The sequence below is a fragment of the Gallus gallus genome, chromosome 1 (genome assembly GCF_016699485.2).
Source record: "Gallus gallus isolate bGalGal1 chromosome 1, bGalGal1.mat.broiler.GRCg7b, whole genome shotgun sequence".
In the NCBI taxonomy this organism is placed as follows: Eukaryota; Metazoa; Chordata; class Aves; order Galliformes; family Phasianidae; genus Gallus; species Gallus gallus.
The window spans coordinates 84,165,491-84,192,671 of NC_052532.1; the positions used below are offsets into that span (position 1 = coordinate 84,165,491).

Consider the following 27,181-nt stretch of genomic DNA (forward strand, 5'->3'; position numbering starts at 1 on the left):
GGGGCATTTCTTAGCCAGAAAAATCCTCAGGATGGACCTTGTCCTTCTCTGGGTATTCCTGCCTCTGGTGTCAGTGGCATGGGGCCAGTATGGTGACTATTACTACGGCCCCTATAACTACGGAGATAACGACGAGTGGGCCAATGTATACCGGCAGGGTTTCAACTTCCAGTGCCCACATGGGCAGGTGATCGTGGCCATCAGGAGTGTCTTCAGCAAGAAGGAAGGCTCCGACAGACTGTGGAACTATGCCTGCATGCCAGCGGCCCAGAGCCTCGGTGAGCCGACAGAGTGCTGGTGGGAAGAGATCAACAGGGCAGGAACTGAATGGTAGGACACTCTGACCCACCACCCTGGGAGGGCACAGCTCTGATACCCCATTTGGAATGCGGGTGCTCATACAATGCAATGCCAGTACATAGCAATGTGATCCTAGCCAGCGGCTTCGCTGCCTGAACACATTCCTCATCATGCATCATGCATGATGCATGCATGAGGGCTGAGCAGCATCTCCTCTGCCTTCTCTGTAGCACTTTCCTGCTGGAGGGTCTTTGTGCTTTACAAATGCTGTGCCGTTTGGTCACTCACAACCTCAGCTGCCTGGTGGCTTGGTCTTGTGGCTGTCATTTTGAAGCTGAGGAAACCTTCAGGGAGTACAGGACAAACTCGCTCTCAAAAGGCCACGCAATGAATCAGTAACTAAACTGGGGAACAAATGGTCTAGCTCCTGACTTCGACCTCCTGTTCTTATCACTAGACAAAAAATTCTCGATATTGCGCTGGCTTTTCTCTTTGTGTTTTTGTTGCTAAGCTTTTTGGCTTAGACCCAGTGAAAGGCAGTTTTCTAGTCATGCTGGTACTACAGGAGCCAAAAATCCATGCTAATGAGTGGTGATGGTGGCGTAAATATGTACGATAATCATCACAGAAGATGACGTTAATTCCTAAGTGCAGTCAGTTTTGGTGCGCTAGATGTTACATCTCCTCTTCAGCTTTGAGACATAAGTGATCACATTTTGTGGCCACAATAATTTATGGAAATATGTATGGCATTTCATGTTTAGGCAGTATATACTCAGTATTTAATTTTCTTCTGATTTTTTTGTAAAATGTGAAATACACTTTCAGAATTCTTAGAATATGAAACATTCTTTGAACAAAATGAAATGAATGCAAGGATACTTCCAAATATTTTAAATGGTTTTGCTCCAGAAATTGCAATATAATTTTTCTAGATTTCACATAATATGGGAACAGGTTAACAATAAATGCAAAGCTTCTGCTTTTTAAACAAGTCAAAATTTTGTCCTGAATTATTTGTGGTATCTCATTCACCACGTGATACATTTCTATGGCTGATGCAACTGCTGAGGAAAAAAAAGATTGACCCCATACTTCACTATGGAATAAGAAAATAAAGGGTGAGGGCTGCAAAACAAGCAGAAAGAACACCCTGTGATAATACTGGGTGACTTCTTCATCATTCTTACATTTATACAATTTCTACTTATTGCATCGTAAATTTGTCTTGGACCTTTCTGTTGTTCAAAATAAAATTGTTTTCTTTCCAAAAATCCCTGGCAGCAATTGCTTGAGTTTGCTTCTTACAAACAGGACACTATGTAAGTCTATATAGAACATTTTCTTCTGCTGTCTGGGGCCACATTCGTCATCGTGCTCCGGATGCTTAGTGTGCCTAAATCCACAGCATATTATTTAAATCTTATTTCATCCACCTCTTAATAATCTTTTCACTTTGTCCTTACATTTTTTCCTCTTGCCTTTCACCCAATCCTATATTTCTTCCAAATATGTGTCCTGTCCGACCCCTCTTTAATGTTTTTAACTCTGTTTACCTCTCTCTCCTAGTTTTTGGAACTTCACAGGCATTTCTTCCCTAGCTGGCCTTTGCAGTCAATCATCCTTACATCTACTTTTCTGCTCCGCAAAGATCTCTTTCTTCTACCTATCTAGGAGGTGGAATGGGTTGAGTGTCAAATACACCAAAGTGATTTGGGAACACACACCTCTTTCCAAAGGTGAACTTGTGATCCTCATTATTTTGGCTATTTCTGTTCATCATAGCTAGCTGTGTCTCCACAGTTTTCTGTACTACAGGGCTGAACTGGTTGCATATTCAGCATTCCATGGAGGGGATTTGCTGCACACAAGTGCATCCCTTGCCCAGGCACTGCTGTCCAAGAATCCAGTAGGCTTATTCTGGAAGGGGGTCACAGCTGGGCCAGCAGAGAGCCAATCTGGAGTGTCAATGGCAAACTTTATACTTCAAGTTAATGTGACAACATGGATGTATCTTGCAGTGCCTTTGATAATCCCACACCTACTCTCTTGATAGTTTTTGCATTATTTCTCATAACAGTCTCTTTTTTCTCTCTTCCATACTCATCTCGGTGCTCTTTGGAGCTGCTTCAAGCTCTAAAAAGATTCACTCAGTAATCAATTGGGACTACGAATATGAATCATAATCTCTATCAGTTCCTGTTTGGCCACCTCTGTTTCTGTGCTGATCTTCTGATTATCCAATATGTTGGTGAGCCATACATCATCTTCATGTCAGCTGAAGCAGCATTCTGCTGAACTGGCTCATCCATTCCAATCCTGGGAGCAAGGACTGTAATACTTCTTCTTCAGCTCTGGTCACAGGGTAGTTTGTCTCACTTTGCACATCACAGCCAGGGATATTCAATGGTTTCTTCCACCAATAACCACAAAGCTGATGAGCCTTTCCCAAAGTTTAAGCTACATTTCCTCTGCTGTAATTGAGTTTTTTTTTTGTTTGTTTGTTTTTATTCCTTGCTCTGCCTTCATGCAGAAACACGCACAGAAAAACCTGACCTGTGATAAATTATGTTTGTGGCATTTCACAGATCAGCATTCCTGACTGCTATGCTATGCACAATACAGACAAACTCAAGAGAGGTTTCTTTAGAAAAGCCAACAAACCAAGTAAAGCTTTAGAGAGAAAACGGTGTGGGAATACAAAGCAGAAAGAGGAAAATAATCTCCAACATGCTGTTTTCTTTGGCCATCAGTGTTACAGGGAAAAATGACAGAAAGGATGTGGAGGGTGTTGGACTGGGAGAGCTGGGGGTATAAAAGGGCAGGAAAGGACCACTGCAAGAGATGTTTTAGGGAAGTTTGCTTCCTAAATTCGCATTAGGTATTACATAGGCTTCTAGGATCAAATCCATATGATTTTGCATCTTACAGATATGAAAAAAGGCTTCAACAAAGAGAGGGTGATTATACGGATCCATATTAGGCATCTATCCAATCACCTATGGGTACTTGCACTTCTGAAGACAGCATGTTCTTCTTTTGCATTTTGCTGAATAGACACAAGAAACCTGTGAATGTCGTATAAGACTCCCAGGAATATTTGGGCAAGAGATTGGATTAGATGACCAACTTCTTCTAAGCATTCTCAGCTCCATAAATCTGTGAATGTGTTCTAGTTCAAAGTTCAATATGTGTATGAAGGCTTTGCTGAACCTGTCCCAACAACTTAGTACTGGCCCTACTGCCTATACAGGCTAGCTATCTGCTAACCAAGATGCTATTCAACTGGGAGCAAACCTGTTCCTGAATAATTTGGAAATAATCATGTCTTGAGTACGCAAAAGTCCTCAGGACACCCTCTGGTTCTACATAGTCCTTCTAGTTATTTATTTGCTGAGACCTCACAAGGAACTGTGCCTCTTCAAACCAAATAAAGTGGATGTTTACATTTCAATTTGTACTGGAGGAGATTTGACCTTGGGTAAATATTTCACCAAGAAAATGTAAGGTCTGAGGTCTAAGCTGGAGAGACTGCTTTATTGCTTCCCTGAATACTACAGAGTTGTCTCGACAGACCAGACTTCGAATGAAGTATTTAAGAAAAGTGATTTTTCTTGGCTGAAAGTGATTGTATAAAAGGACAAGGTTGAAACAAACAAATAAACTAAAACTTGCAAGTGAAAGGCAACATTTCCTTCCAGGAGAAAATGTTTGATTTACACCACATTTCCACATAACAGAGATGGAACAGTGCTATATCCCCAGTATACTCCCAGTTATCCATAAGGCACGAAGTATAAAAGTTTCCAGCAAAGTGCTATTTAATGCATGTTTATTGCCTCTTTTCCTTGTTTAGACTTACGAGAAAGTGTTTGAAAGAAACTCTGAAAAAACAGATGTTTAGATTTTCCCACCCCATTCCCATTCTTGCTTTTCTTTGCTTTCCCATTCCATGCACAAACACACAAAGGCATACACTCAAATCCTTCAAGCAGGCATACAACCCAATTTCCTATAAGCCGCGTGCAAAGATAGACTCATGAGCAAAGGAAGGAAATGTCTGTAGGAGCCTCCTGTTCAAACACTGGTAGCTCACACCAGTATATCTATGAGAAACTATCTTTGTTCTCCATCTCTGACAATCAGGCTGCCTTTTAAAATATTCCCATTTGCGCTATCTATGCAAACATTAATTTTTCTACAGTTTATGTTAAAGGGACAATGCTACAGGCTTTTAGCACACCTGCAGTGGACTGAGTCCAGTGGGAGCACTTGCAAAGAAAAGGGGTCTTTAGGTGGATAGGGAGGTCTCATCAATGGCTGTGGGAAAGAGATCAAGAGGGGAGTTATGAACTTGCCTTCCCTCTGCAGTGAGGAGAAAGGAAAGTCAGCACCTACCCCTGACTGATAATCTGTCTCTTATGAGGGAAATAAAAACACAGCAGAAGTTCAGAATGAGGTTTCCTTTGATATATGGAAGCAAGTGACAGCATGTCTGCCCACCCCACAACAGATAGTAAAGACTACTTTGTAGAAGTGGCCACCGCAGACTGGCACAGGCTAATCAAATGAAGAGAAGTAGTTCCCATAGTCTGACTGTCAGTGTTTCAAGTGTCCTGAGCATGTCCTCAGCCATTTATCTCTCCCCACTCATCTGTAATGTAAGGATCATTAAATTAGCTTTCATCATGCAACTAACCAAATGATACAGGGGAAGGACAGTCCACAAAAACAACTCAGGACAGCAGGACAGGGCCTCCCCTCCAAACTGTACCAAAAGTTTTGGAAAATGGAAGTAACAAGTTGTGGTGAAACAACACCAGAGGAAAACAGCGTACCTTGAATCTCGTTAACAAATGCCTCCCATGCTCTCATCTCAGTCTTAGAAGCTGCATGAGGTTAGGCCACCTCTCTCCACGTGCACTCCAGGTGGGATTGCAGAAGAAAGCACGTATTTTTATTGCCATTTGCTTCAGTGTGTCATATCTGACATCTTTCCACAACATACAGATCCATTCCTATCTCATAGGCTCCAGAGAAAGAAATTCATGATAAAAATTTTATAGAAGCCATCTGTTCTACAACAAAAATAAATAAATATATAAATAAAAGGATTTGGGGAAGTATGGAGAACGACATTCTCAGGTTACCCTGCTATAAGGAACAAACTGCCCTTTATGCAACATGACCAGGCGACTACTATGCTGTGTGTCAGACTGCATTTTTCCAGAGAGAGGCTCAACACGGGCTCTAAAAGTATCTTGCTGCAGCTTGACAGATTTGCTCTTCTATGTGTCATCATCCTCGGGGATAATACATTACTTGGGCTAATTTCTAATGTATCTGAGGGACAGAGGGTCTCAGGAAAAAGTTTACAGCAAAGCACTAGATGAGGCATAACACACTGGGACATAGTCTAGCAAAGAACAAAAATAAGATGCAGACATAATCAGGAAGTGTCACCACAATTGGCACTTTAGTTCAAAACAATACTGCTGCAAGCAAGATTTGTCTTCAGGTTATTGAGTTGAGTCAAGGATCCATACACTGGCTATCAACACGTGCAAATCCTGTGGGATGGTTTAAGCAGATCTGTAGGGTGAAACGGTTTGTGCACAGGACCCAAAATCCATACATGCATTTTGAGTAGGTTTGCTTCACACCAGTTGAGTAGGTTTGCTTCAGATCAGATCTAGTCTGGCCCCGTGCTTAAATGTACATAGGCAACCATGAAAACTTTTGAATAAATCTTCTGGTTAAATTTCATCTGCAGCAAATTCAATTTAAATGCTCCAAGATCATTATACAACGGGAACCAAAAGTGGTAAGCAGGGATGACTGGGAAATTTATTTTGGAAGTGCAGACCTGATGTGAACTAAACTGCTAACATAGACACATTCTTTGGTTGCTTGCCATGACAAAAGTACACAACACCAATTATTGGCCACTTCAGAAGATGTGGTGAGTGAGAGGCTTTTCACAGCAGTTGCAGCAGGCGCTGAGTGGGAAGTCTCAGCTACCATATCCATACCTGTTACTACACAGAATGCCCTCCAAAAATAGGGCTCTACAGTTTACTTACTCTCCACAGAAAACCCTGCAGCCATTTCCAGTGAACATGGGAAGGGAAGGGCAACATCCCATTCAACAGCATCTGACCCCTCCCCACCAATCTGCCCACGCCTCCATCTACCAGCCAGCTCACCTCCTCTTCCACCACTACCAGATCCAAAAGGCAACTCTTCATGCAATCCAATTTGAGCCAACTAGAAAAATAAAACAACCCATCATTGCCAAGTTTCATCCCACACAGTTCCAGTTGGTTTCTCATGCTTCTCTGCATTCACTTTCCAAAAGGTATCTTCCTCTCTTCTTAGCAGTGTCAGGACTTTGAGAGTACAGAGAACCCAGCAACATTTCCAAATTATCCTCTTTAACAAGAAGTGCTAAGGAGTGGGTCTGGTGAAAAAGGCCATTTTTTGACTTGGCCATAAATCAAAGGATCTGAATCACTGTTTTTGATTCACCATAAGAATTTGAGGATTTGCTGTGACACAAGTAGTGAGGTTGATACAGAAGGAAGAAATCCTCACAAATTAAGACTTGTTTTAAGATTAGTATGTAGAGTATCTGACTAACGAGGTATGTGAGGAGAAGGTTGATTGATTGTTTCACTTCAACAATTACTTTTGGATTGTAGGAAAGAGGCCAAATGGGGAAAGGAAGGAGAAGAAGAGATTTTACACAAACTCACAAATAAGCATTCCATTTTCTGAGAGCATTTCTTAATTCTTTGATGATTTTGACTTGAAAATTAGAAAAATGAGAACAAAAATCATCTTGTGTTGTCTCAAAGCTAAAGAAAAGTACTTCAATTTCACCATTATCTTTATCTCTCTGAACCTAATATTGAGCTTGAAAAAAAGATTGCAGGATTTTATGTATATGTGACAGAAGTAGAGAGGGAGAAATGAACTTGAGCTTAAAAGATCACTTCAAATGTTCCTTTTAATGCTTTTAAAATACAATAGCAATGTAATTATAAGGAATGGTTTATTTCCAAATACACTCTGCATCAAAGAAACTAATTTTTAAGAAGACTACAAATGCATGTATATGTATTTTTAACAAAAAGCTGTTCATTAGAAGACGGATTCATGATCAAAAACAACCCAATCTTCCTGATGTTAGGCATCCAAATGTGTATGTATGTAAGCCAGGGAGTGTTATATTAGCTAGATTTTTAAAAATCTCCTATAGAAAGAATAGTTTATCTGTGACATCTTTCTGAAAAAAAGAATCTTTCTGTCAAAGTTGGAGTATATTAATAGAGGTGTCAAGAAAGAAAACAAACAAAGCAGCTGTAGAGAGACCAAGAAAGAGATTTGGACTTTCTAGATTGAATGCAAGCAGGTGGAAAGATAGAAAAGGAGAAAGAAGAATCTTCTACAAAGACAAGCTTGGGCAAGAATAACAGATTTTGATCACTGAAAATGGGAAACTGCAGAGCAATGCCAAGCCTCTGAGAAGAAATGCAAAATAAACGGGGGGAAAAAATCTCCCACTATTGCCTCTATGAATAAAAGCTGGAAAATCTCCCAGGGGCACAAGGAATTGAGCAGAGGAAATGCTTGCAAATCAGAAGGGGGGAAACAGAAGAAAATGAAGAGATGTAAGTTTGGTTCTACTTCACAGATTAATGCAGAAAACTGCTCATTTTGCAACAGGTACAACCATTCCCTATATTTCTGCGCATCAACTTTTCTTCTATCAGGATAACACCACTCATCTGAAACTATCCAATATGTTTACAGAGAGCCTTAGCCATATGTTCCCGTGGCCTATGTGCCAAAAAAACAGAACAACTTCCTACCAAAGTCCTGATGAAATCCTCTGAGAATAAGCCAAACCACTTTACTTGGTGTGATACCATAGCAACTCAGAGTCCCCATCGCTACTTCACTGCTAAGGTCTTCAGAAGAGCCTCACAAAGCACAGCACATATGTGTGCCCCCAGCAATTTGTGAGATGTGGGGAAACAAACAAATGTAAATAACATTGCCTGAACAATGCAACAGCATGGAAAGGACATACTGAAGAGACCCGTGGTTCAAACGTGGAAGCTGAAAGAGCGGAATTGGACTGGATGATCTTAGAGGTCCTATCCAACCTTGGGGATTCAGTGATTGTACAAATTCATCTATGTGCTCGTCAAAGCTTTTCTGTTTTTCAGCTTTTGCATTCAAGACCTTGAGCCTTGACTTTTGCAAACAGTACCACCTGTGAGAAAGGAAAGGGAAGAAACTGAATTCCAATAATTTTCTCCAAGAGGAAAGCAATGAGGATAAGAGTGTCCTTGAGAAAATGAATGCTCAACATCTGAGTTAATAAGCTGTCCATTTTCATGCTCTTCTTCTCTTAAAAAAAAAAAAAAAAAAAAAAAAAAGTGATCTATTCAAACTGTGGTTATCACTTCAACTATCTTGGCTATCAGTGTCCATGTACTTGCAGGATGAGAAGAAAGAGAGGTGTGTTCTCGAAGATCATGCATATTTCTCCTTGAAGACACTGATTTACTTATAGGACAGATTTCCCGAGTACACAGAAAACATGAAGAAATAGATTTTTCTTTTAAAAATCCCATTAAAAAATGTTTTAGTCTTATAATTTCATAAGACATGGCTTTCGATTTTCCTCATGTGATTATTATTAATTCATCATTTCATCTCAAGCCTATAATGTTTTGCAGTTATTGCCTTCTCCTTGAAAAAAATGATTGAGAAAAGAAAGAAAGAGAAGTGCTGATATTCTCATATTAAAGATCTTCTAAGGATTCTTTTTGTAGAGAAGCAGTTGAGAAAATGACCCCCGTGAACTCCAAATGCTCAAATACCAACAGTTAATGGACTACTTTGAAGTAAATCTCATGATTTGTAAACGATTGAGAATGGCAACAGCAGAACAATTTCTTGCCTCGTTTACATATTGGAATGATTAAATACATAAATACATAAAAACTGTTCTAAGTGCAATGTAATTGCTAAGACGTTATTTGTTAACTATTGCTGCTTTGTTATACAATGGTAACTAAATATACAGCAAAGCCCTCAGCTCTCAAACTGAACCAAAAAAGCTGTTTTTAGAAGTGCTTAAAACCATCAAGGAATGTGAGACTATGTTTCCTTACGTGTTCCCTTCTTGCTCCTCTTTGTTAGGTACCAGACCTGCTCAAACAATGGGTTGGTGGCTGGTTTCCAGAGTCAGTATTTTCCATCTGTGCTTGACCGTGAATGGCAATTCTACTGCTGCCGCTACAGCCGGAGATGCCCATATTCATGCTGGTAAGTTCAAGCAGAAACCAAACCTATTAACCCTCTTCCTCAGCAGTTCCTGGAAGTGTCATTGGCCACTAATCCCATCTACATCCTCCCTTAAGAAAAACATAACCGCAGCTTATGGAGATGAACAATCCATTTCCAGTCTGACCACAGGCTTCTTGAGGATGTATGACTAAAGGAAATGAATGAGAGTACTGTACAATAGAATGCAGTAGTTAGCCCTAAATGAACAGGTCTGAGTATCAGCAACAGCCTAGCTATGCTGGGAAACTATGACAGGAGTCTCCAAAGTGAAACTGCATTTCAGAAGTCGTATAGCTCCTGCTTCCTGATCCAGTACACTCACGGGAGCAGGAACATTTCTATACTATGCTATTCTGATGTAATGACAGACTATAGTGAACTTCTTTCCAGCTACCTCAGGAAAAAAACATCCTCTGGCATACAGCTTTGAATTTTTTAATTTTAATAGCATACGAATTGTTCTGCCCACCAAGGCTGTTGGAAGCCCAAAGTCAAAATTGATCTTGATCATAGTCAAAATCTAATGAAAAGGTGGCCTCACCTCAACACTGAATCACAACTGGTGCAGATAACCTCACAGAGACTATGGAAAAATGAGCTTCTTAACCAGAGCTTCCCTGTGGCCCCAAGCGTGGTTCTTCTAAACTGAGGGGGATGCACAATAGCAGACTGTGTAGAGAAAGCTCCCATTGCTCCTTTCCATTCTATGTAAAGGAATTCCTGATTTTAGGCTCCAGGGCTATTCTCACTGATACAAATAACAAACCCACTGAATTAAAAAAAAAAAAAGAAGAAGAAGAAGAAGAAGAAGAACTAAAAAGAAGGGGAAAAAAAATCCATGCTTGAATCTTTGCTTCTAGAACTCAGCTTTGAAGTATATTTCCCATTGAGATGTGCACAAACTGTTTACATGCCCGCTGGTCTTTCTTTGTCTGGCTGGCTACTGGCCAAAACCAACAGCAGTGCCTTGCTTTGCAGACTTCATTCTTGCAGGGGAGGAAAATAGAAGTTATTTATTTATTTATCATTTTTAAGGATTAAAAATGACGGGAACTCTATAAAAGTCTTTGAACTTTCTTCTGCCTGCTCTCCAGTTTACCCTGCCTACGGATGTTCTCCACCTCTGGGTTTATTTACACGACTGCCCACACTCTTCCCTCCATGGAAAACTAACTTTTAAGCACTTCTTCCAAACTCTCTTACTCCTCTAATATTTTCTATATTTTCTATCTAATATTATGCCTATATTTTCAGTGAAACAACAGAAATCCTCTCTGACTTCTTTAATTGTTGTCGGCAGTTCTGTAGACGTTGTCTTGACAACTTGGAACAGCTTTGTCTTGCAAATTGCCATCCAGAGTAGTGCAAGCCCAAATATAAATGTTTGGGGTTACTGATGTCTGGCATTTTCATCCCAGCTGCACACAGACTCCTATACTGCCCAGTGACAACACTTCATTTCTTGCACTTGGAAAAGAGTGCAAAATTCAGCAGCTACAATCTTTCCATGCAGACAAACGCAGCATTTCAAAGGCAGGTGAAGTGCTTCTGCCCCTAAGCGAGGTAGAAGTCCCATATGCTCACATTTGTCAGAGTGGAGAGCTGAACATCACAGTTTAAAACCTCTGAGAAGGTTTTCACAAATCTTCACCTGATCTGTGAAAAGCTTTTGGCATGCACTGTGTTATCATGGGTTTGTTACAGAATTATTTGGTGCCAGGTATTGCCAGCCTTGGTCACTCTGTGTGGGCCCAGTTTGTTCTGCTCAAGCCACTGGTCTGTCTTGCCACTTTCACATCCCCTCTCACTCTGAACAGTCTGCTGCACAGTGCCTTCTACTTAAGAGTCACATTTGAAGTTACTCCTTTGAAGTTTGCATATGGCACCAAATTGGAGAGAAAAGCTGACACATTAGAGGGTGAGCATGTAGAGGGATCTGGGCAAGCTGAAGGAAGGGGCTGACGGCAGTGTTATGAAATTCAACAAGTCTTGCTTATTGGAAAGGAAAGCCCCAAGTAACAGTACAGACTAGGGACTGACTATTTGGAAGCTGCCTAGTTTTGGAGGACAGCAAGATGCACAGCAGCCAGTAATGGGCCCTGGCATCTGGGAAGATCAGCAGCACCCTGGGCTGCGTTAACTGCAGTGCAGCCAGCAGTTCAAGGGATTATCCCTCAGCACTCATGAGACCATATCTAGATACTGCATCCAGTTTTGGACCTCCTGATGCAAGAAAAATGTCAATCAACTAGAAAAAGTCCTGCAGAGGGGCAACAAAACAGCCAAGAGCTAGAGCACTAGGCCTCTGTGGAGAGGCTGAGGGAAGAAGGCTTGTTCACTGTGAAGAAGAGGCAGCTACAGTGGGACTGAAGCGCAGCCTCCAGTATGTACACACTGTTAAGACAATGGAGTTGGGCCCTTCACAGTTATCCATAGTGGAAGGACAAGACATAACTCGAAACAAGGAAGATATAGACTGGATATAAGGAAAATATTTTCCTCTGTGAGGACAGTGAGGCAGAGGAGTGGGTTGTTTGCTCGGGCTGTGCAAGTTCCATCCTTGGAAGTTGAAAGATAAAGTCTGGAGCAACCTGGTCTGACCTCAGGGCTGACCCATCTTTGGGCAGATGCTGTACCAGAGACCGCCTGAGGTCTCTTTTTGCCAGAGTTATCCTGTAATCCCAAACAGGAGTCCACTGGTGGACTTACATCACACAGCAAAACTATCCCTCATCTTCAAAAGTGGTCTCCTGCTCATTGTATACTAGGAACAATACCTTTCCTGTTTTATTCCCTTTTCTCTGCCCCACCAGTATTTGGGAGTGATAGTTGTTATGCTAGAATATAAGCAACATGAACTGCAATGTGGTAGCATGAAACCCCATGCCCTGGAACTGCCTCCACTACAGATGTGACTTGTCTGAACTGCTATACTTCAGTGTAGAGCAAACAAGCATCCCATTTGCTAAGCTCAGGGGCTCTCACTCAAAAATCCACTTCCAATGGCATTTCCAAGTTATTGTTAAAAACCCTTGCTTACACATCACACTTCTGGTCTGTATCTTGCACTCTGTTTAAGAAACATTTGCCACAGAAACTATGTTTTTCAAACAATCCACAAAGCAGTTCTAGCCTACCACAGACAGTACCTCAAAACGTATACACATATAAACCACAATTAAAATGTGCATGTGTATAGTGCATTATATATAACAGCTTCTACCCAAGCCTATAATTATATTTATTCTTTTCCAGAAAGCTGTGAAAAAAAAAAAAAACAGCTGTAGAGAAAAGGCTAATCATGTCTTGCTGACTCCTATTTCTTGGTTGAAGCAGATTAATTACAAGCAAAGCATCTATCAGTACAGGACTATGTGGAAAATAATACCAGGAAAGTAAGTAATGACTCTGGTACCTCATGGATCATGTGTGATGTACAGGAAAATCCATATTAAAAAAAAAACAAACAACCCACATGGCATAATTTCTTAGGAGCCTTGAATTTTAACTTGCAATGAGTCCCTCATTGTGAAACCAGCTATAGGCAGAGAGGCATATCTTAGGAAAACTGAAATACTGAGCTATAACAAAACTCCTTGCTTTAAATTAGTTCTCACCTTGGTATTTGATCTCTTCTTCTTCCAGCTGTCTCCTTACATGTCTCTCTGGCAAATATATATATAAGCAGTAGTACAGCTGATCCTCATGTATGGTTTCTCTTGGCTCTTCTTCAGGACTATCTGTCCTTAAATGAGCTGTTGTCTCTAATGAAAAAGACAGTGTTTCCCCACGAGTATGAGCCATACAGATGGTTTGTTAGAATCTGATCCACTTTTTACAGCTGGAATCTTCTTTGTGTCTTGAGTCCTGCTGACTCAATACTACTTTATAACTCCATCATGCAGACTGAAATGCACTTTAACAGTCTCCTTAGTTTACTTGGTAGCATCTATACCCTTACACTTAATGGCCCAGCACTTCTGTTTCACACTTCATCTTCTCACCATTAATTCCCAGTCTACCTGCATAGTAAGCACATACTGCAAATAATTATACTGGCCTCATAGTCTCGCACTTGCTATTTTATTTTTTTTCTACATCTACTTTCTTTCCTTCCTCACTGTGCTAAGCCTTGCAATGGATTCTGCACATTTTTACCATACTGAAAATAATCAACATTCCCCCCAGGAGGCAGAAAAGGTCCAATTATTTTACCTGGCTGGGGAATTTTACCACAGTAAAATAAATCGTATGCTTATTCAGACCACAAAGGAAGCAAATCCACTGCAGATACAGAGACAACGTTATTAAATGGTCCCACTAGACCTCAGATTTTTCTCTTTGCCAGGAAATTGAAAGCTTGACTCCATACTCTCAAAAGAAAACACATGTCACAGAGCAGCCCCAAGTCTGCACAGATTGTTTATGACTGTTTTCCCTCTCCAAACAACCAGCAGCGCATGTGCCAGAAGGTCTGTCTGGAGCTGCGGCTGCTCTCTGTCACAGTGACGTTGTCCAGGCAAACAATTACATTTTCCAAGAGCTATGAGGATTAAAGAACTTATTTGTTTTTTTGACTCAAGCAGCTCCCAAAGCCATTTTCAAACTGATAAGATCCTAAGCAGGCTTACCAACAGCAGATATAACTAGGAGGTGAAGTCAGAATACACGTGGCAGAAAAATATGCTTCTGGACAACTCAATTCCTTTTTACTGACTTTATTGTCACCCCAGCAAACACAACCTTCCAGATCAACCTCCAGTGACACCTTCCACAGGTATCCTAGAAGAAGCTGGCTAATGCTATTTCAGACACGTTTTTCTTGAGAAATGGACAGAAGGTGCCCTGAGCACTAGTTTCTGTGGGCCTCCAAGACCTGTGGTACCACTGTGTTGGCCTCAAGGCTCCTCGCTCCTCTGAGAATGCACGGTATTCACCACAGCAGAGTGAAACAAAAAGGCAGTAACATGTGTAGGTAAAGCAGTGATTTCAGAGCATGTCCTGAGAAGCCCTGGAGTCTGAAATGAATCCAGAAATGAACATGACATGGTTGTGAGAAAACTGCTCATCTCTAGGGCCACTCTAGGACATCTCTACCTCCCTGGCAGCCCAACAATCTGAACTCTATACAGGACACATCGACAAGGATTTCTGTACACAGTTTCTCAAGACCTTCCCTGACTTTTCAGCACAGCATGCCCGCTGTCATCCAGCTGGAGGAAAAATTGAGTCTGACTGAAGAGGTATATAATTCCTGTGCCACTGAATGTGGAATGCTGGCTCATGCTCCTTGAAACAAAATTCTTCTTGGGGAAAACCATTTTCTTGAACCACATCTAAGTAACATCTGAAAAGGTATGGCTATTCATGGGACACTCCTTGTCCTCAAAGGTCAGAAAGTTAATGTTAAAGCTTGTGCTACCCTATTGAAATGAAAGAGCTCCTTCTTTTGGCTGTAGCTTTGTTGGAAGAGTTCAGCAAGGAAGAGGAAAAAGAGGGTTAAAGAGCAGCCATTGATCTTGTTAGTGTTGTAGTTGCACAAGAAGAGAAAAGGACAATGCACTCCCTAACGATGTACTTACTTGCAGGGAATAGCTATATTCAACAGCTGGAGCAGGAAACCATGAGCTCTACCACTGACTGGCTTTGATATTTTAAAAGACTCATTTCTTTTGTCCAATTCATATCTGAAGGCAAGGCATGTCCACAGTTCCCATTCACTTCCGTAAGGAAAGGCACATACAACAGTACAGAGGCCTCCGTGCGACTAGATCTTCTTATCAGTGAAAAACAGATTCATGATAACTATCTCTGAAGTCAATCGTTAAAAGAGTGCTAAGGATCACTTTAGCTTAGTACAAAACATTCTTCTCAGTGCTAAATGAATAACCCTGTTTTCTATTAATCCCTAACACGGTAATTCTTCGCCATGGAAAATAAACAGCATTACTACTTCCAGACTGAAGTAATAACAACAGTAATCCTGTAACAGATCCTGCTTTTATTTTTCTGGTCTTTTTTTGTTTTTGTTTTCCTACTTTAAGCAAGATTTACAGCATTATAGTAAAGTATATCAGAAAAACGTGGGTATGGGTGTGGGGTGTGCAAACCAGTCTAAAGAGATACCATCCTATACCAAGACTTTCCTGACAGGTTTTCTTGCCTTCCCCCGTGCATATGTTGAATGCATAAGTTGAAGCACTTATGTCCCTTCACAGAAGCTTTTATTTCCCAGCCTTTAATGTAGAACTTCTGTGTTCTGCTCTCAACAGTGCCATAACCACTTCAAGTGTCTTGCATTCAAACATCTTACAATGAACACTATTGAAGTGGATTTGCAAAGCAGAATCAGAATGGTTTGGGTTGGAAGGGACCTTTAAGATCACCTAGTTCCAACCCCCTGTTATAGGCAGGGACACCTACCTCTAAACCAGGTTGCTCAAAGCCCCATCCAGCCTGGCCTTGAATGCCTCCAGGGAGGGGGCATTCACAGCCTCTCTGGGCAACCTGTTCCAGTGTCTCACCACCCTCACAGTAAAGAATTTCTTCCTAATCTCTAATCTATATCTATCATCTTCCAGTTTAAAGCCATCGCCCCTCATCCCGTTGCTTCATGCCCTAACACTCCTGGCCTGTCAGACACTGACTGAGCCATGCTCATGGAAAAGCAAAATTCCTTTTTTTATTTTTTTTTCTCCGTATTAATTCTTGCAAATGGATGAAATAGACTGAAAATAAACTACTTGCTAAAGATGATTGTTTGCTCCCTTACAATTCTTTCCCCAAACTTAAGACCTTTTGTGCATATTTGGTTTTAGGAAACAATCTCATTGACTTCAATTTGCAAGCTTCTGCACTGATCCTCTTGTGCTGTGGGGTTTGCTTGGCCCCAAACTAATACAACACAGATCTTCTCACAGCTGCTTTGCAAGTCTCTAATCTAGTGTTTTCTTCATGTACCCTCTAAGGCACCACAAGCACCACCATTTGGTCATAGCGGCCTCAGATCAACCCAAACAGCAGTAGCAGCTTTGTCTCAGCACCTGGCAATTCTCAGGCTACTTTGTGTTTCCCTAGTCCATTTTTTTTTTGCTAGGAGATCAATGCCAGAAGTGGTAATAGGGCCCTCATGCAGGCTGAGGATAGGTGTTCACAAATGGGCCTGGACCAAGCTCCTTTGGGCAGGCAAAACCTCCCAAAGGGGGAAAAGGTACCTCTTCCTTGTTTCTTGAATCCTCTCAGGTATAAACCATAAATTCCCATGTGTGGCTCACAAATGCTACCATGTCTGTGAACTAATTCTCCCTTTCAAGACAAGAAAACCAAGTACAGGATATACCCATGCATTAAGCACTAGAGTATGATCTCTCAGTGGAGATAAATTTTGTGAGATTCCAAAAAGAGACACAGACCTGTTGGAGCACATCCAGGAGGGCCACAAAAATGATCCAAGAGATGGAACACCTCTCCTGCAAAGACAGGCTGAGAGATCTGGGGTTGTTCAGCCTGGAGAAGAGAAGGCTCCAATGTGACCTGATAGCAGCCTTTCAGTATCTAAAGGGGAGCTACAGAAAAGGGACAGACTTTTTAGCAGGGTCTGTGGTGACAGAACAAGGAGAAATGGTTTCAAGCTTAAATAGGGTAGATTTAGGTTGGATATAAGGAAAAAGTCTATCACTGTGAGGCTGGTGAGGCACTAGAACAGGTTGCCCAGGGATGTGCTGGATGCCCTGGAGACTTTCAAAGCGAGCCTGGATCAGGCCTTGGGCAACCTGATCTAGCTGTGGATGTCCTCATTCATTGCAGGGGAGTTGGGCTAGATGACCTTTAAAGGTCCCTTCCAACTCTAAGGATTCTGTGATTCTGTGAAAAACAGGGAGAATAGAGATGGGCTGGTTTACTCAGCAGAGCCGTGCTGTGTGGATAACAAATTGCATTTTCCCTCCAAAGGATACTGCACTATTCAGATGACCTTGAGATGCTTTGGCTTAAGGGAATGGTTCCATAAATGAATACAGAAAACATCAAAGTCAAAAGAATTAGACAAACCACGCAGACACAAGTGAACTTGAATTTTGCTTTCATAGCACTAATTTTTCCCTCCAGAATGAGTGGAGTTAGTAGGCATCTGTATGTGTAACAAGAAAATCTTCGGAACAGTTCAAGTCCTCTTATTATTATTATTACTTTGTAATTGCAAACTTGCTTTTTGAACGTATCTCACTCTTGTTGCCATGAGTGGCTCAACAGCGGTGTGGAGCTGTTCACATAGAGGAAGGGGGGAAAGGTAGTAGGCAGAAAGAAAAGAGAGGAAAGCTTCCCTACTGTACCCATTTACTTCAGAATAACACTGACTGCTTCTGTAAAAGGTCTGTAAGACACTTCACAGTAATTCAGCAGTTTGTCATCAGATTTACTTTTAAAATGGAAAAATCATTAAAGAAGTTAAAAGGACTGACTCTCAGTTATTAATTTCTGCTTCTGAGTAGAGCAGAAGCAGCTTTTTAACCTTGTGTTTTTCAGAGTCTGGTCTGCCCAGCACATACTGCTGGTCAAGATTACAGAACATTTTCCTTGCTGAATGCCAAACAGATGTTATGAAACACATTTGGTAGAACATATATAAACACACATCTTAGTTTCTTCTCAAAATAATAGCCCAAGCAAGCCCAAAACTCTGAAATTGATGGAGGAATGTGAAATGAATTTCTAGTCCATATCTGGTTCTTATGTCATATTTTAAAAATCTTCTGTGACCCACGAAGTTTCAAGGATGCACTCTCAGGCACTCAGGCTACAAATTAGTAAACTATATATGGAGGATCTCCTCTAGTGCAGGAAAGCAGTTATGTTACTGAACTTTCTTACCCCTAAAGACAGTGTCCACATTTTAGGACACTTTTAGGAATGGTATCTCACAGGTCTAACTCCCAAACAGCATCTGCTGAGACTGTGCTAGTTGGTGCTCACTGGTTGAGATAAAGAGTGTTCTACGAGGAAAAAAAAAAAAAAGAAAGAAATTTTTTAAAAAGCCAAACAACATTAACAACAAAGAGAATACACAGAAAAGCGATGCACAGTGCACTTCACCACTTGCTGACCAATGCCCAGCCAGTCTCAGAGCAGTGGCAGCCCCTCCCCACTCCTCTTCTGGGCAGCTCCCCCAGTTTTATTGTTCAGCACGATGCCACATAGTATGGGGGCATCCCTTTGGCCACGTACGTCAGTTGTCCTGGTTCAGTCCCCTCCCAGCTCCTTCTTCAGTCCCAGCTCCTCACTGGCAGGGCAGCACAAAAAACTAGAAGTGTGTAAGCACTGCTCTGCAACAACTAAAACACTGGTGTGCTATCAACATTATTCTCATCCAACATTATTCTCAATTCTAAACACAGCAAGATACTAGGAAGAAAATTAACTCTATCCCAGTCAAAAACTAGGAAACCCAGAGACTGTTTTTAGAATTTACAAGCCTAGTCAATCAAGTTACAGTGCTCAGAAACATTCTCTAATATAGTTAAATTTACTAGTATAGTCAAAGTCCCTGTTTCTTGTTCTCTGGTTATGGATCCAGAAACATGCTTGAGTTCCCAGATTCAGATTCCTAGCTTCGCTCATGCACGCAAAGCAATACACTGAACAAAATGTGGGTAGCAAAGGTCAGGCTTTGTGATTTGTACTCTAGCTCTCATTAGAGTTCTAGACATGGAGTGCAGAGCCCCAAAAGCAGCTGTTGGACAAATGGAGGTTTTTGGCAAGTTGGCTATACCAAGGGATCAGCTTATGCTCAGGTTAAGGTTCTTTAATGGGGCCGAAAAGGGGTATCAGAGATTCAAGTCACAGACTGTCTAGGTTAAAAAAACATTCAAATCTGTGCTGTAAACTGTCTGACCTTGACAAATACAAACATACAGGAGCACGAGAGGAAATGTCCCGAAAGCAAAAACGATTCTGTCAGCCTTCAGTCAAAACGGTGGATTAATTGTGTTTGCCATGATTTGGAAACACATGAAGGTGACAATCCTCAGTCTAGGAAAAAACTACCAGCTAAGTGGTGAGAAGCCATGATAAACAGTTTTGTAATATTTTGTAATTATTTTTTGTCCGGGTTTGTGTCATTTCCCATGAAATCCACAGTGATCTCACTTCAGATTTTCATGGGAGCTGGACTGAATATTACAGCTCTGATTTTCCCACCTGCAGAGCCTACTGATGACTCTATAAATTCATCTGTCCTAAAAATCGCTGGCATACACATTTCTCCCAGTCTGCAGTAGCTGCCTCCATGACTCGTGAAACACTGCAGCTCACTTCCTATCAACAGCACAGTGCTGCATGGGCTCCACAAACCCCCAGCCCTTGGTCACAGCTTTGACAATGAATGCCATGTCCAGCCCTGATCTGCTTCCCACACACGCTTGGCCACAGGTGTTCCTATACCGCAGCCTGTACTTTCATTGACGGCTGTCATGGCCAACGGGCAGGAGGCATGAGAATGAGAGATGTTCAAACAAGTTGACTGTTGAAACTTAAGACCTTGTAAGGATATACCTTATGTCCTTACATTGTCCTAAATTGGACATTTAGTCCGATTTTTCATTTGGTACGGAACAGTGAATTGTTAGGAATGATGTTACAATTTTCTTTCATTGTGAAAAGCTGAAAATGACCCAGGATTAAGTCAACTCTACTTTGCAAAGATTTAAGTAGCATAAGAAAGGGGAAAACAAAGTGATCAAAAATACATTTAAAATATACAGGCAGAGATGGCAATTTCAGACAATGTTTTTGTTATAGCAAGTATGTCTAGGAAAATGCGATCTGATGGAATATCTTCCAAAGTCACTCACTTTTCAAGTAAACTTTCAATTTCTGAGAATTCCAGCAGTTAGTGGTTTGGGCCCCAAATACCAGCAAAGCATCTAATTTTAAACAATTAAAATCATCCCAATAATTATATTTCTAGCAAGTAAACTACTTAAGCTTGTGCTCATATTCTGCTGATTTAACAATATGAAAACACAGATGACTGTTTGACTGGGATGTGCTAGGTTCACCTTCAAGCATCATTCTAGTACTGCTGCAGGGCTGAATAAAGTCAGACAACTGGCTGTCAGGATTTCTGTACAGGCATCTTAACTCTTTCAGTCTCCACAGAAGTGCAGCCAGCCATTTCAAAAGGGACAGTGTCTCCCTTACAGGGGACCTGATTCTTCCTGTGCCACTCTGGAGCAAAGCTGATCCAACACTACCGCTGATCCAACCTACCAAGAACTCCCACATTAAATGGTGTAATGCAGGAGAAGATCGAGCACCTCGTTTCCATTCCTGATCTCGAACATAATGTTGGCATAAATTACTGGACAAGGTCCCAGCCCCTCCCAACATCTGTTCATTAATGCATAAGATGTCTGTAAAATCAAGTGCAGAATTACTTTTGCATTTCCCAGGGAAGCAGCAATCATAATTTGTTTATTAAGCGCATAAGCACTTTGAGCTTCTTAGAGAAAACACACTGAGCAAACGCTGTCCAGGCCAATATTTTTATATCACAAGATAGGCAGAAAATGGAAAGAACAAAGAAGAACGGAATAATTGCTTTATTCCTTTGCTCTAATTCAAAAATGGATAAATGCTTATAGTTATTTGGCCTGGCAACATTTACAGAACATTACAGCAGCAAGACAAGCACACTGACAAAAGGAAATTCCCTGCAGTAAAAATCTAAGTAGTAGACAAGCTTTAAATTCTTGCTAGGGCTGCTTCTATCCTACAACTACACATATACACATATGTATGTATGTATGTATACAAACAATATTCCAATCTGCTGTAAACAATTCTAATCTTTTAGTACATTAGTTCAGAAAGATACAAGAATTAACTGTGTAGAAGAAAAAGGCAGCCTTACAGGTAAAACTGCATCTTGTAGTGTTATTAAGAAACAAAAACGTTCAAAGAAACTGAAAAATAAACTACTCGAGTTGCATTCTGGACTTTTCTGTAAGATGGTGAATTATTTTATCCTCTTTTTCCTTCACATAAAGGTTAACAACAGAATACCCAGGGCACTATGGAGAAGATATGGACATGATGATGTACACTTACGACTACTACATCCGGGGGGCAACAACAACTTTCTCTGCTGTGGACAGGTTTGTTTTTCATCTATTTCGCTCAGAAAAAAAAACAAAAAAGAAATGAGAGATCTTCCTTTCCTACTTCCCCTAGGCAATGCATGGCTACACATCATCTGTTGTGACACTCAGCAGTAGGCTGCTACTTTTGAGGACCAAAGTCCACAGCGCACAAGGCTAACAGTCCAGGGCTGTGTATCAGGAGGAGAGGACCTTCATGCACAAGGGATCATCTGTCTTGTCCATTTTAGTAGTGAAATTTATGGTAATGGTGCTGAGCTCTGCAAAGTGCAACACATCTTCAAAATTGTTACTTAACTATTTTGAGCCAGTATCTATTTTAATACAGTAAATCCTCAGACTGGAAAAGCCTGACTTTTCCATGGATGAGGGACTCATTTTGGCCCACCTTTTTTGAAGAGAAGCAGAGAATCTGCCAGCATGCGAAGAGAAGATCAAACTGCAATGCAAATGCTGTATCTTGCCCTATCCACTGCAATACATTTCTAACAGATATGAACCCATACGAGGAATTACTGCCAATGTGATGCACACGAATCCCCTTCCAGAAAATGAGTTTACTAATTTTCCTTGATCAGATCTGGTCATTACTTGTCATGTACTATTCCTCTTGAGCAAGGCTAGTGATGCCACAGTCGTGCAAATGGGCACACGATTGCTCTGCTCAGTTAAAAAGATACCTCTCTATTATGTACAATTACAAAGTTTTAGAATTTGGACCAAATATAAACTCAACAGTGCTGTCTGGGTTTAGTGAGTGTAAGCAGTCACAGAAATCTGACTGTGGAAGAGGGCTCTTGATTCCTTTATCTCAGGCTGATCTTTAATTCATCAGTTCTTTGAGCTGATGGTTTTTATCAGTCCAGTATATTAAAGTATTTGCTGTCCTACACAACACGGACACAAGACAAGGCGCACTGCCCTGACCCATTGTTGCCAAGCCTAGCTAAAGGAGAAGAGAGAGAGAGAGAGAAGTGGGAATTCAAGCGCACCGACATTTCAGGCCGCCTCCAATAACACCCAGAGGAGCCAAGATGCTTTTGTCACTGGGATGCTTTCAGCTTGCCAGAGTTCTTCCCAGAGATCCCCTGAGCCAAAAGATTTCCTATAATAAGAAAGCCTTTCCAGAAATGATAACACACCATCAAACTGCTCCAGATCCATAGCCATACTTTGCAGGCTAACATTTGTTGCCCTATTTATTAACAAGTTGAAGCTGAGTTGGTAATCTATTCTTACAAGTAGAAGAGTAACTTTCACAGTTAGTTGACATAAAAGTATTTCTGTATCCTTTTAGATAGAAGAGTTATAAGGCTGCAAGGGACACCTCTACTCTGTATTTCTGTGTTTGTTTTTTTTTTCTCATAAATATTTCCCAGTGCTATTCTTAATCCTGGTTCCCCAGGACCCTTGTAGAGAGCAGGACAGATAACAGTGTGCTCTTCAGTATCTGGATTCCAGCCACCCTCAACTGGGGGACAAGGGCAACGTCAGGAGTCACAAAGTTGGAAAAGAGCAGCTGAGGGAACCTATGCCTCTGATTCTGCCTGTGACTTTTGAAGGCTTTACTCTGTGGGCTGGCAGTGTGGGACCAACCAAGAGCAGAGGCAGCACCACAGGCATGTCAGGAGGAGACAGGTCTCCACAGCTTGTGGGACCACAAGACCCGAAAGAGGGAAAAGCCACCAGCACCTCTGTTCTGCCACTGCTGTGACAGTAGAGAACCTACAAGAGCAGCAAGTGAAAACTGTAAAAAACACATTTTACAAATGCAACCTAGGAAGCTTTTTTGAGCTAATGAGCTCTCAGAATGTCTAAAACCAACTTGTTCTGCCTAGTCCTGCTTTATCAGTTTGCAGTTCACATTCACCTAGTAGCTCTCATGGGTGACTCTCAAAGCTCAGCAATGTTTGACGTCCCATAGTTATTTACAACTGAGTTAGGCAGAATAGGAACAACAAAAGGAAGCTCCTCCCAGTCCCAGCCTGTCAGAAGCACACACACACACAGCTTGTCAGTGTAAGCACATGGTAAATTTTGGAATTGCTTTTTATCTTGAGGCACGTTAAAGCTGTGCTCATGCTCTTTAGCCCCTGACAGGCAATGTTCTTGAGCTATCAAGAAGCACAAAAAAACGCCTTTGAAGATATTTTAGTATAAGCTTTCCTCATCACTTCAAACAGCAGGTATTTTTAGATATAAATATATATCTTTTTTTTTTTTTAAAGAAAAAATGACCGTACTTCTGCTTTTGAGCTCGAAGTCTCTCTGATAATAGGTGCTACTTTAGCAGACCATCATTACGACCCATAAAATCCTAATAATCCACTGGTCATCTTTTCTGTTTTTGTCTCTCTGGGTACTTCAGTGACCAAAAGAGCTGTGTTTTTGAAGAGCACACAAGCAGTCCAAATGAAGACCTCCTAAAATGAACCTAAATATTTATTTTGTGTTTCACGAACCTTTGGTAACAGTCTTATGAAAAAAAATCTATCTGGGAAAGGCCTTCAAACAAATAAACAAAAAAGCACTATGCAAGTAAATACAGACTTGCTGATGAATATGAGACAAACCTAATTCCAAATGGCACTTAGCATTAATCTGTGAATCAGCATAGTAAAATTTTCAATTAAGAAAACAGCTGAGCAAGTGAAAGCTGAAATGAGAGGCTTTCTGCCCACATAGAGCTGAAGGACACAGTCACCCAGGCAATGGAACCACTGAGCAGCGGCCCTCATAACATCTGGCCTTGTGTCTCAGCAGATCCCTGAGTAGCAACGGGTTCTTCACCAGTCTCCTCACCACTTGGTGCTGGCCACCAGAAAGCTGGGACTGTGCAGGGGTCTTGTAAAGAAAGCTCTTGCTGAAACCCTCTGGCAGCACTGCCCATTCCACGTGTCGGGTTTATGAGACCACCACTAGCAGAATCCAAACATTCAGAAACCTTTTGGCGCCATTACCAGTTTAAAGGACTGTTGCTATTTTTTAGGACTGTGCTTTTGATCAAAACGCCCCTGTAAGCCTGCACTAAGCAGCCTAAATTGATCATTTGCACTGTGTATGCTCCACAGCAGGTTAGTATTTGATCCTCTGAACTCATGCCTTTTTGTCAAGGGAAATATAATGAACAATAAGCTAAGGTGGAAATTTGCAGCCTGCTATTGGGCACTAAATCACTGGCCTCCACTGTTGAATCCTGCTGTGCCAGCCATGCTTCTAACAATTGTTGGTAGATATTCTATCACTCCACTGAGCAAAAACAGACATTAAAGTACTCACAAACCAGTAAGAGCTCATTTTACACTTGTAAATGTTTTCTGTCTCACGTGTGACTTGTGGTGATAAAGAATGAAAAGAAAGTTTAATTTCTCTTGCTATTGACTCCTTCCTATCTTTCACATAGATCACTAGCTAGAAGACATCAATAAGAAAGAAAGAAAGAAAGGAAGAAAGAAAGAAAGAAAGAAAGAAATGCAGAGCGTATAACTTTCCTCTTAGAAATGGCTTGAAACTCGCTCACATGTTTTACTTCATACAGACTCTGGAGCAATGGATCATACTACAGTAACTTTGGACAGAACCATCCTTTTCCACTTGAACACTGATTTAAAGTTAATTTAGGTCTGATCATCATCAATAATCACTGTCTTCTGAAGGATTTTCAGAGACCTGATTGGGCTAGATGATCTCAGTTGTTTTTCAAACCTTAATGATTCTATGATTATTCAGAGAGCTGATTTTCTTATTCTGTAGAGGAGTGGGAAAGATTTGTAACTAGCAGTCATATTCAATCTTCTTCCACTCTATAAAAACATGAAGCACTCAGAAGAAAGACAGCTAATGATAGATAAATGTTTTTGTTTCCACAATAACTTGTGTAAAGTTTTTCTTATTCGTACAGTGTTATCCTCTGCAGTTGCCATTGCCATCTCACTAACATTCATCTATTGTCTCTTCTCTCATGCAGGGATCGTCAGTGGAAATTCATTGTCTGCAGGATGACAGAGTATGACTGCCCATTCCAAAACGTTTAAAAATGTTGAGTATACCTAAACTGGAAAGCTTGAGGATGGACAAGGTGTGACGAGAGTCAGTGATTATGGGTGAAAGGCAATTAGGTTCACAAAAAATGTAGCAAGACTCATCAGCTGCCTGTTGAATATACAATTCTTCCCTCTGGAGCTATTCAATAAATTGCCAGCCCACATGCTTGCAGCAGAAGTTTTGGAGGATTCCTTTGAGCTGCACTGACAGTTGTATTCCCCAACTAACACTGCTTAGGTCACACATGTTAATGGTACACAAATCTATGTTAATTACCTTTTATATATATATATCCATATATAGCCATTCTCAACACATAAAACTTCTTTCACGTAGAAACTTTATATAAATTGCTTCCCAGCAGAGTCACTCCAAATGAAGTGAAAACATACTATAAACCTTCCAGAAAGCAGTAGTCTTTCCTGCCTTCTATTTCCTACTTGGAACCAACCCAGTGATCTCTACTAGCTTCTCAGTGTTTAGTAGCTGAAAGTGTGCAGAAAGCAGTGCCAGCAGGTCTTTGACAAAACTCATTTGGGGTTACAAGTTACAGCCTCCAGCAGAACTTCATCACTACAAATGTCTTCCTACCATGGGGAAATTTCAGGTATTTACAACTGGAAGATGTCAGTAGCTGTTTAAAATCAGCGCAGATCCATCAATAAAAGCAAAAGCCTAATCCAGCTTTACTAAGAGTCTAATTTAAATTGTCCTAAAAATTTTCAGCGACATAACCAAATGGGAGGTATTTTCTGGGTAGACTCAGGAATAGGTCAGGCCAAGTCATGCTCTCAGTAAATATGCATACTGTATTTGTCAGGAGTCTACTTTTCATGTGGACTGAGTTTCCACTGTGGGTGCCTGTACCACCCTTGGTAATATATTCTTGGCTTAGAATAGACAAATAAAGTTAATGATCTAGATGACCTCAGTTCTTCCGACTTGTATATATCATTTCATGCAAAGAATGAACTGATCATGTTTTCAAAGCTGCACAGCAGTTGTGCAGCGGTATTCCAAGAAGAAAGACTGTTGATCTCTTCCAGGAAGATCCAAAGTAGGATTTTTGCTTTTGAACATAATTTAGGGTTCAGTTTCTTGGCTTATGAATTCAGTGATAAACTAAGCAGTTCCAGCAGCATTGGCTCAAGAGCCACGATGATGCCAGCTACCAATTTAAGATTATAAGCTTCATAAGAAAAAGTGGTGTCAGGCAGTCAGTTTCCATGCTCCAGGCATTTTTAACATATTTACTAGCATACTCTCAAACATGAGCATTAAAACTACACTTGTCCAATAAATGAATAATAGATTTGGCA

At 41.0% G+C, this 27,181-nt stretch overlaps 1 protein-coding gene across 1 annotated transcript; it reads left to right on the forward strand.

Moving 5' to 3' along the window:
• DPT (dermatopontin) lies at positions 1-27,181 on the forward strand. Its single transcript, XM_001231675.7, has 4 exons — positions 1-330; positions 9,517-9,642; positions 21,708-21,815; positions 25,786-27,181. Exons 1-4 carry the CDS (start codon positions 32-34, stop codon positions 25,850-25,852), a joined length of 600 nt encoding a protein of 199 aa, XP_001231676.3. The 5' UTR covers positions 1-31; the 3' UTR covers positions 25,853-27,181.

Coding starts and splice junctions, on each gene's coding strand:
- DPT (XM_001231675.7), top strand. CDS start 32: ATGGACCTTGTCCTTCTCTGGGTATTCCTGCCTCTGGTGTCAGTGGCA. Junction 9,643..21,707: donor AGATGCCCATATTCATGCTG/GTAAGTTCAAGC, acceptor CTTCACATAAAG/GTTAACAACAGAATACCCAG. Junction 21,816..25,785: donor ACTTTCTCTGCTGTGGACAG/GTTTGTTTTTCA, acceptor TCTCTCATGCAG/GGATCGTCAGTGGAAATTCA.